General features: G+C 39.1%; 1 protein-coding gene across 1 annotated transcript; it reads right to left on the minus strand.

Moving 5' to 3' along the window:
- Window positions 1-5,160: 5,160 nt before the first annotated feature.
- Window positions 5,161-10,013, minus strand: LOC135471035 (tartrate-resistant acid phosphatase type 5-like). The gene is made up of 5 exons (XM_064750084.1): window positions 9,823-10,013; window positions 8,876-9,000; window positions 8,355-8,555; window positions 7,190-7,337; window positions 5,161-6,464 (listed from the first exon to the last, which is right to left on the minus strand). Exons 1-5 carry the CDS (start codon window positions 9,922-9,924, stop codon window positions 6,180-6,182), a joined length of 861 nt encoding a protein of 286 aa, XP_064606154.1. The 5' UTR covers window positions 9,925-10,013; the 3' UTR covers window positions 5,161-6,179.
- Between the last annotated feature and the right edge of the window lie 825 nt (window positions 10,014-10,838).

Below are 10,838 nucleotides of genomic sequence, written 5' to 3' on the forward strand. Positions count from 1 at the left end.
ATAACAATAAGACTTGCACCAAGTTCTCCACACTGTTGATTCCTTTCCGCTTAAAATTCTTTAAAAGTAGCTATTTGTTTAAATTGTACCCGTTACCAAAATAGAGGTCAAAACCGAAAATCTTGCTAAACGACCAGAGGATTTGATAGGACCAAGGCCTTACACATAATTATCAAATTCAACAACATTTAAACCCTTACATCAAACTACTCAGAATTTATCAATACACCAATATCATGGTGTTCTTGGATAAAACTAGCAGTCTCGAACAGAAGCCATTAGACCGATCAGCCAATGCGAATCTCCCCAGTGCTCTGTATTAGTGGGGACCCTATCAGTGATATGCATCTGAGGATCATATCAGTGCCCTGTATCAGTAAGGATCACGTGAGTGCTCTATATCAAAGGAGACTATCAGTTCCCTGTATCAGTGAGGATCATATCAGTGCCCTCTATGTGTGAGGATCATACCAATGCCCTGTATCAGTTGGGATCATAACAGTACTTTGGATCAGTAAGGATCACAATGTGCCATAAACGAATTATTAATAAGACTTTCCAGCAAACTTTTTTCTACTCACAAAGGGCAAAAATACTGTCACATGTATAAAAGATAAATGCAGTATCTGCCATGGGAACTGAAGCCTAAGTTCGTCTAATCACTGTTGCAGGTAACCATCGAGAGATACAGCGCGCTGTGCTAAATGTGGTTGTAGTATTGCACTGTTTATATACACGTGGGTTTTTTAAGACATCCCTTAACCACCCAACATCCACTGATTTACATTCGTTATTATTATTGCTGGAAGCAGTCGTAATGAGATTAGAAAAGTTAAGTGGAAATCATACCAAAAATCGAGTTAAGGGCTTCGAGTTTTTGTCAATACTCTATATTATGCATACACTTTGAGTTTTTGTTTTTACGATATTTTACGGCGAGATATTATAAAAATCAATCAACAAAAAAAAAAACAGTTGTATGATGATTTTCTTTTCTCATGGTGAAAAAAACGTGGCGAGATCGACTAATTCCAGCTGAAACTGTAGGACTGATTGTTGCATGCACAGATTGCAGTATAAACGATTGATCATTGTCTTTATGATTTAGTTTGATCATATCAATATTTGGGGTTTGCATTGTAGGTTAGAGAATGTATCTGTCCGGCAGCAAGCCAAATAGATGCAAAAGAATCGATACTAAGTGTATTGAGAGTTGCTTTCCGCCAATTGGCAACGTCGTTATCGGGGTAGATATATCAAGGACGGTGCTGGCAGGTTGCCAAGTCAAAAACCACCGAGCCTTGTACGCCATTAAAGATTACAAATGTCCGCATGCTAAGGCCTGTGTATTTAATGGTTATAAATCAAAGCAGGCCGATGGCCGTATAAACTTGTTCGGGTGTACGAATGCCTCATTTTGTCCGGAACGCACATTGGGTGGGAAGGCTATACTGGAAGATAAATATTCTGAAATAGTAGCTTCGAACTAGTGATCACCCCAACTTTGTTTTAAGTCAACAAAAAACCAAGATTGGATGCTTTAACTAATCCATGTTGTACATGTATATTAGAGATAGATGGAGAGTTTTAGGTCAGATTTATTGGAAGGGATATAAAGTTCTGTTCTCATGATAAACACACAGTTGTCTGATTTCTTTGATCGCGTTTACTCTGTGCGACATGTTGTATCGATTTATTGTAAAGGCCTGTTATATCGACACACTTTGTCGACTCGTCTGGCGACATGTTGCTGATTTCTCTGCAATCATTACTTGCGTTCACTTGTAAAGTCGACTATATCATCTTGTATCATCATGTTGTATATCTATTTGCTGCCTCAACTTGTTGTGTTGATATGTTGTATCGACTTGTTGTATCGACTTGTCGCATCAACCAGTCGAATGAAAACACAACAAACATAATATTTCATACCTGTAGCTTTCCACTAGAATTTATTAATAGTACATAAATTCCGATTTGATAAAATTTGCAAGAAATCCGGAGGGCAGCATTTTTGATGTTTTGTAAACTAAATGAACGGCATGGAAGTATTTACAGTAAATACCCGTCTGTAACACAGCACTGATGGCGAAGAAGCTTCATCGCACATTTACAGCAAGTTCCAAAATAACATGGTATAAAAAGCTTATTCATCACCATTCGTGCCGTGATCTCTTTCTTGTCATGTGACAATTAGAAAACATCCTTTGTCATTTAAACATCATAACAACTAAGACATCTGGTGTGTTACCAATCCACTCTGCATCCACTGATGTATTTTCCGAAACCTTCTTGAGATTGTAAAATTTGGAGTGGATTACTATCAAATACTTTGCTACATGTATTTGTACGAGTCTTACACTATGTACAAATGCTGACTATTGCCATAGTTTTCACATTTTAAAAACGGTTATTAGAACTGATAACATTGTCATTTGTTTTCCGGCATGTTTCCAAATTCAAGGCAGATATCATTTATCATGTTTATCGCGTTCAGTCTATGTAGCGAAACAGACATTTGTTTACCAGTTTTCGCCGCAATACTTAACAAGCAGTAGTACATCAACAGGAGCCCGATTTAATATTGAATTGAAACGATACTTTCTAAATGTGCAGCAAGTTTATTGTGATACACCCGAGGCAATGTACAGACATTTACGGAAGGGGTAATATTTATTTATTTATTTATTTATTTATTTATTTATGTGATTGGTGTTTTACGCCGTACTCAAGAATATTTCACTTATACGACGGCGGCCAGTATTATGGTGAGAGGACACCGGGCAGAGCCCGGTGGAAACCCACGACCATCTGCAGGTTGCTGGCAGACCTTCCCAAGTACGGCCGGAGATGAAGCCAGCATTGCGTACTGAATGATCTTCTCTAGTGTATATTGTTATAGGCTGCTATGCAGGTGATGTGGCTAATCCAAAAACTGATTTCTGGCTTATGTAAAAAAAAATTAAATATTAAATATTAATGGCGAATACAGCTTTCGAGTCAATAAGTTCTAACTGTGTCAAATTTGTCTAAACATAGCACCTATAATGTGTTGCTAATTTTAACTTTTAGGGTTCAAGAATAAGAGTTTGATGGGTCAAGTTCGCTCTCGTCAACATAAATATGGTTAAACTATTGCCAGTGTGGAGCCATAATCAATCGGTTCATTCATTCCAATAAAATGCGATTAATTTAAATCTGCAATCTCACATCTATTCTAACGGTCTAATCTAATCTTCGACTTGATTCAAAACTGGTTATATAAAATCGGTCCAAGATTCTACATGACCTAACAATGTTATACCCGTTCTTAACAAGATGGCGTGCTCGAAACAAGCTCCAGTTGGCCCGAGGTGATTGGTCAGTCACCTGAGGAGCGGTGGCTTTTTCAGGGGTAAACAATTACTATCTCGTGGCTGCTCCCGTTTTACATTGTATGCTCTGTTTTGTGTTGTATTCCTGCATAAACCAAGATTCTGCTGGTGGACTACGAGTCCTACAGGCCTAGTACGCTTTGCACTGTTGCCATGTGATTGTCTGTAAACTGTGATGACAGCACAACATTTTGAGTATTTCTAGACCAACAAAGCCCAATAAAGTGCAAGTTAAAAGCAATAATCTTTTTAACCTAATTCCGCTTTAGACAGTGTGCTACGGAGTGTATAAGTTGCTACTTTTTAAGCATTTACATGAATGGTTAGAATGTAACGGTCCGAGAGATCGGATTTCACCCATTACGTGTGACCACTTGCCAGGTATAACACTGTCACTGTCCTGCTTTTACTGCTTTAGTCTTTTATATTATATCCCAAATTTGGAAAAGTTAACCAGCGTAAACAGCGTTTCCCCCCCGGCTCTGCCCGTCGTATGACCGCCGTCGTATAAGTGAAATATTCTTAAGTACGGCTTAAAACACCAATCACATAAATAAATAAATTTAAATGCGCATTCGTGACGCATTTTTCATCTAAGACTATCTGCTCTGGTTTTACTCTCTGAGCTGTAGTCTATTGCATTTTACACTGTTTCCGCCACGCATTACCCTGACCTCCGCCACGCATTAACCTGACCTCCGCCACGCATTAACCTTACTTCTGCCACGCATTAACCTGAACTCCGACGTTTGACTTTAGCTGGAGATCGCTACTATTGGTTACCATAAAAACTCTAATTAGGTTATTAATTCAAGGAAATTTCAATTCAAAATACCATGTTAACATTTTGTACATATACCAAATTTCCCAAGGATACGAGATATGCTCACATAAATAAATCCAAGAAGAACACAAATTCCTGAAAATAGTGAACAATTCTTTTGAAATGAAATATCTGGTCATACGGTATTGTGTGAGCACTGTCAGATGGATATAAGACAAAACATAATATTACTCAAATTCAGAAAATGCTAAAGAGTAACTTTTATTGAAACAAAACTCTGGTCATACAAATTAATCTCAACCCAAATGGGTTCACAGATCCTATGTATCATCCGAAAACACCGAGACCAAGTTTGTGTAGACAGAGCATTAATCCACGTGTTAATCCGTGAGATGGATTCGGATGCACGTGCTGGATTCGAATCACCGTGTCTTCACGTCTCCCGCTCCTCTTCTGATAGTCAAATAAATCCAGCATGGTACTGTACTGTCAGAAAGACGTCATTACATGTACCTACAATCAGCCCGAACCCATCCTTTAGTCGTGACGAAGGGCTCTTCAGCAGGATATCTATGTACCTCTGGTAACAGTACTAAAAGAGAAGGTAGTCTGCTCCACGTGGCTGACAGTATACCGTTAGGATTTAATAAACAATGTCGTTTCCAGGCAGTTGCACGAAGCCCACATACATGTAGCTAGTCTTTAAGTAGCCATTCTTCTAGTCATGATTAGTGAAGGTGTGTTTATTTTAAATTAGGGCCATATATATATATATATATATATATATATATATATATATATATATATATATATATATATATATATGTCAGAGTACAGTAAGCAGAAACATACATTTTAAAGGAGGATTTAAGCAGGACTCATGTTCGAAAATTTCTGGGTAAAACAGTTGCTGTGCGAATAACGCCACATAAGCCATCTTCATATTGAGTTTTCAACAGGTAAATATCAGAAGAGCGGAATGTTCCAAGACAAAACAGTAAACTTTTGCCTTAAAGCCTAGATTTATAAATGGTTATGGTATAACACCACGCCTAATTTCATGACACATTTTGGACAATGTTTCGCTAGGTTTAATGTGATGATGTGTCGACCGTTACCTTATCACCATATTCTACTTTGTTTATTATACTGGCTACTTTGGAATTTATTTATTTATTCATTTGATTGGTTTTTTAATGCCATATTCAAGGGTATTTCACTTACTCGACGGCGGTCAGCATTATAGTGGGAGAAAACAAGAGGGCAGAGTCTGGAGGAAACCCACGACCACCCGTAGGTTGCTGACAGAACAAAATTGATGGGAATGAATAACTGATTAAATTCTAGGATTCTATTATCTGCTTAAATAAATATCAATGAATTAGTTTTAAAAGACATGTAGTATTTACTAAAACAAAACTAAAGCTAAACTCGTAACAAAAGGTGTTTTGAAGGTCGTTCAGTAACCAACTCGCCGACCTGTAACCGATACTGGATACCTTGCAAATTTAATCGCAACACCACAAGCTGAGTACAAAAGGTACTAGAGATTTTCGTCAAGGGGCTGTCACTCGGTTACGCTCGAAACACGTGCACTGTGATTTGTCCTTCAGAGACTGTAGGTTACACATGCGCGATTCGTGCAATTGTGCAACATCCCAGTTGAAGAGTTCTAGGGCACTGATAATATAGACATTAAAGATTGTTGATATACCTTATATATTTCTGAAATATTATTTTGAGTTAAAATATAACAGGATTTTGCACAGTTTTAACAGATGGGGGGGGGGGGGGGAGAGAAACAAGGTCACAAAAACTTTTCTATTCTATCAGCAAGTCTGCATAAGAATGGCGGTCATGCTTCGCTGATATTTTTTATAGTTGTGGAGAAACGTGGAAGCTTTATATCTGGCACCACGCGAATGTTTGAGGATATGAATTCTGGGGACTGAAGTTGGCAAATGGGCAACTAAATCAATGTCCATATCTGTAGCTATCCTGCTAACAACGCTTCAAACGTTCTAACGCTGGGGATCAACATTTCTGCTAGCTACCGTAACCTGATGCAAGTCTTTCCCTCGGCCATCCACCAGCGTAATGTTAAGTCGTTGATTATCCATGATAGCGTAGGCAAACCCTCCCGTTCGATCGCTGCTTGTGGAGTCCGCACTGTCCCCGCCAGGCCAGAAGTATTTGAGCGATCCGACTGGAACACTGTGATTATTCCTCCTGTTTGTGTTCAACAGCGCGCCTGCGCCGATAACGAAATGCTCCACCGAGTTAGGTCCCTTTGAATCCGTAAAGTGCTGAAAGATACAAAACGCAAACGCATTTGGCATTAAGTTATCTCAAGACAAAAAATGCACTGGTAGATGCAGACGTGGGAATCGGTTCATTAAAACAATATGAATTGGAATGCTACTATAATGCTTCATGGTTTTCCCGTAAAATCGTATTTCCGATCCATTCTTCGTATTCAGGATCACCCGCAAATATGAAAACGTATGTTTGAGTGATCATATATTTACTTTAAATTTAATGAAAATGTTTTTATCGCCATGTGTAAAAGGGCCATTTAGGAAAAGGGCTCAAAAGCGCTCTGTAGTGTCTACCAATGTAGACTAGTGTATCACTAATGAAAACTAATCAATCGCAACACTCACACAAACTCTAGACCAGCGTATGTGCATACTTTATATTTAATATATAGTGACGGACGAAAGTCCTGTTGTTTTATCTCTTTAGTACAAACTGTCAATACATGGTCCAGTACAAGAGTACCGGTAGCGTAACTAGGAAAAACGAAAGACATAGTTCCAAAATATCATGACAAGTTATATACTATTCCCTTTACACCACAAATTTAGCACTGGAACCCAAGGTAATTCATGTAAGTCGACATGACGCCTTAGACCGAGATTTGCGTGTTATCACATAGACTCGTGGTGACTCCCATTATTTTGAGGAAAATTTACGTTGAGAAGCGGTATTTCGCATTATACGAAATGTATCCCTTGTAAGGCGTAGTTACCTGAAGATTATGGTCGTGCCCGGCTAGATAAGCACTCACGTTATACTGAAACAGCAGGGGTCTCAGCCGCTGAACTAGACACAACGTCGTACCGTGGTACCCCACAGACAGCACAGGGTAATGACCAACCACCAGCAAGTATTCAGAGCTGTTAAAAAGTAAGGCAGGTTTAAAAATTTGCTTTTATTTAATTGTTTGATGGATGATTTCCGTCATATAAACTCCAAAAAGTTTGGTTTACTCTATATGTATGGCGGCCTTTTTGAATCGTTGGATGATGTCTGAGTGCCTGCTATAAACCAACGACCTTTGACAAGCTAACAATAAAGGTGAATAAGTCTCGCCATGAGCAGCAATGTCTTATTCCTGAATTTTGGGTATCGGTAAGTATTTGCTAGTTTTTTTGCCCACGATAATATAGGACATGGAATAAGGGATGCATTTTACGTATGTCAAGCCCCTTGTTAACATTGTTCTTATCTAAACAATCAGCATATCTTTTCAAGCCTAGACTGGAACGTTATCCAGTGCTTACATATATCATGACACAGTTTTAATAAAACCACTGCAGATGTTTAAACGCGCAATAACGACAATGTGTCATATTTTTAATTTGCTAGCAACGCCGGAACATGCAACTGTGTCATACTTGTATCGCCCAGCGATGTCAGGAAGACACGATAACAAGCAGCGGTTGCACGAAATGAAGACAAGATGGTACAAAACGATGAGACGATGGAAATGTGTATTCCTGTAACCTCCTTGTACTGTCGTTGAGTAAAAGTAAAATGGAACCATCCTGACCTTAATTGGGATCCAAGATAACCGGTTTTCGTTTAAATGACGTTTGTAGTTGGGAGGTGTATGTAAAGCTGATTACATTACATTGCGTTGTGTTATATTAATGAATCATTCCTTTGAGGATTTGAATTTTAACCTCTTATTTCGCGCAAACAATTATAATTTTGGATGGCCATGTGGCGTGATTCTCACACCATTTAAGGTCATATATAATGTTGATGTTTTTGTTTAAATGTGAAACACAAATGAGTGCCCACAACTTGAAAACTTGTATTCAGAATGGCTAAACTCTACATTCCTTGAACAAATAAACAGAAAAGTAAAATAGGTTATGTCAGGAGAGAAAGGGAGCGAGATCACTGACCGTGACTGCTGAAGCTGTGCCTCCAGCCATGACCAGATCTCATCGGCTAGCTCCTCATCCTCCGCATTGATTGGAGCCTGTCCCGGAAAGTACATGTCAGTTATCCCACACAAGAGTACGGTGTCGATGAAGACCATTGTCAACTCGGCTGTTCCGTCGGGCAAAGAAACGGCCTTCACATAATTGAAGTCTGGAAAGTACCTTAAAGTCATTTGGTTAATTGATTTACTTCTTTGGTTGAGTAGAAGGAAAGGTTGGTTATGTATTTATTTCACTGGTTCCTGGTTTCCGTCGTTCTATTTCACTTATACAACAGCGATCTGCATTATGGTCGAAGGAAAACGAGCAGAGCCAGGGGGAAACCCACGACCGGAAAGGATAGTTACATAACTGACAAGATGGCTTGCTTGCTTGTTGATTAGTCTATGGCTTTGGCAACACAAACAATCGCGTCGTCTTACACAAAGTACAGATAGCGGTGGCGGGAACATTAAGCTATTTTACATTTTCTAAACATTTACCAGCGTTTGGAGGCTTGGGTGTAGTCTATCTGGGCTTGGACATTTCCTCTATGGTCGTGATTGCCGGCGATTATGTACCAGGGCACACTGAGAAGCGGATGTGTGAATACCTTTTCAAATGTTTCCTGAACGACGGAAAAAAAATTTGTTTACTAAGCACCACCATTTTACCAACACATTACATAATGATAGTACACAGTTGCCTTGAAACATTTAGATATTGGTGGCATGTGGGGGTATGGAAATTTTTGGCAAGAATTTTTTAAAAGGTATACGGCTGTTGAAACTGCTTGTATTTAGTCTTTAACAAAGATAGATATTTAATATTAACAAAATATTGAAATTTTAGCAACTGAAATTGGTGCAGTATGCACAGCTGTAACAGTTACTGTGTTAAACAGATGAATGAAGGCTTGGGGTTTTACGTCATACTTAGCAATCTTTTAGTCATATGACGACGAGGAGTCATTGCGCGTGTGTGTATATATACTGTGTCTTCTTGTAGCAGGGCCAGCAGTCCGAGCTTCCATAGTGCTGAAGACACCAGATATGACACCCCCACTCAGTCGCATTATATTAACACCGGGCCGACCAGTCCCGTTTCCTTGCTCTAACCTCTCAGCAATGAGCACCAGGCGAGGCAGCAACAAGTACCGTCTTTGGTATGACCCGACCCAGTTTTGATCCCAGGCCTCCAGCTAAGAAACATGAAGACACTAATACAATATTATATATAGTGTCAACAAAGAAAACGGCCGTTAGTGGGAAGGTCTACCAGCAATTTGTGGATGGCCGTGGGTTTCTCCCGGGCTGTGCCCGGTTTCCGCCCATCATAATTGCTGGCCGTCGTCGTATAAGTGATATATTCTTGAGCACGGCGTAAAACACCAATCAAATAAATAAAGAAAATAATCTTCAAAAATCTTGAAAACAAAAGAAAAACTAACCCGAAAACGTATATCGTCCACGGTTTGAACACCACTGGAATAGAAATTATCCCCTAGAGAAAGGATGAAATCCGGGCGGACGGTCTCGGCGATTACCCCCATCTGCCGAGCCACTCCCCGCTCTATGTCCGTGTGGTAGGGGTACTGTGTCTGACCACCCCAATCCCCCACCAGCAGGAAACTTAACGTGTCGTCATCTGATCAGTTAACACAATGATGAAACAGCTGACTGGGTCATAAATCGATGCTTCTTTAACTTAGACACTATATTCCTACTCTTATATAGATTTGTTTCTCTTTGGAAAATGCTAGCGTAGATAACAGGTTAAATTAGATGTAATCACATTATGCAACCTACCACCATATAAAAATCAAGATCCTGCTTGCTCTAATCACTGTGACTGTACCTACCCTGACATCAAGAAATTGCACTGGATTTAGTAATCACCTGTTCCTTCCCCCCCCCCCCCCCCCCGTCCCCCATACACATAAAGTATCCGTAAACTAGGGAACATTATCTAATAAAGAATGTCTATTCTACGCTAATAAGTTATTTATTTATTTATGTATTTAGTGTTGGAAGCCGTGTTTCAGAATTTTGCACTTACTCTATATGAAGTAAATTACCGGCATTCGCCAGATACCTGACAAATCCTCTTAAAGGCGCAGCTATATCGGTCATGAAGTCCACTATAAATTCAAAGATTTGAATGAATTTAACTTTTCTAAAAAAAACTCAAGAGAAAAAAAAATAAAGATATAAAAAGTTTTTTTACCGTACTAATAGCTGTGACTTGTTTAAAAATACCTTTCATTTTGCAAAAGGATATGAGGTACACTTATACAAATAGTATTAAGACGAACAGAGTATGTCACACAGCTTGTACCCACAGTGAGTACATCAACTGACAAACCAGTCCATTATCTTGTGGACCTGACACTAAAGTTTGAGTGGAAAAATCTTGTGTAAGGTTTTAAGGGTCAATCAAACAACATAAATACCATTTTAGGATTGT

Source organism: Liolophura sinensis, chromosome 7 (genome assembly GCF_032854445.1).
Source record: "Liolophura sinensis isolate JHLJ2023 chromosome 7, CUHK_Ljap_v2, whole genome shotgun sequence".
NCBI lineage: Eukaryota > Metazoa > Mollusca > Polyplacophora > Chitonida > Chitonidae > Liolophura > Liolophura sinensis.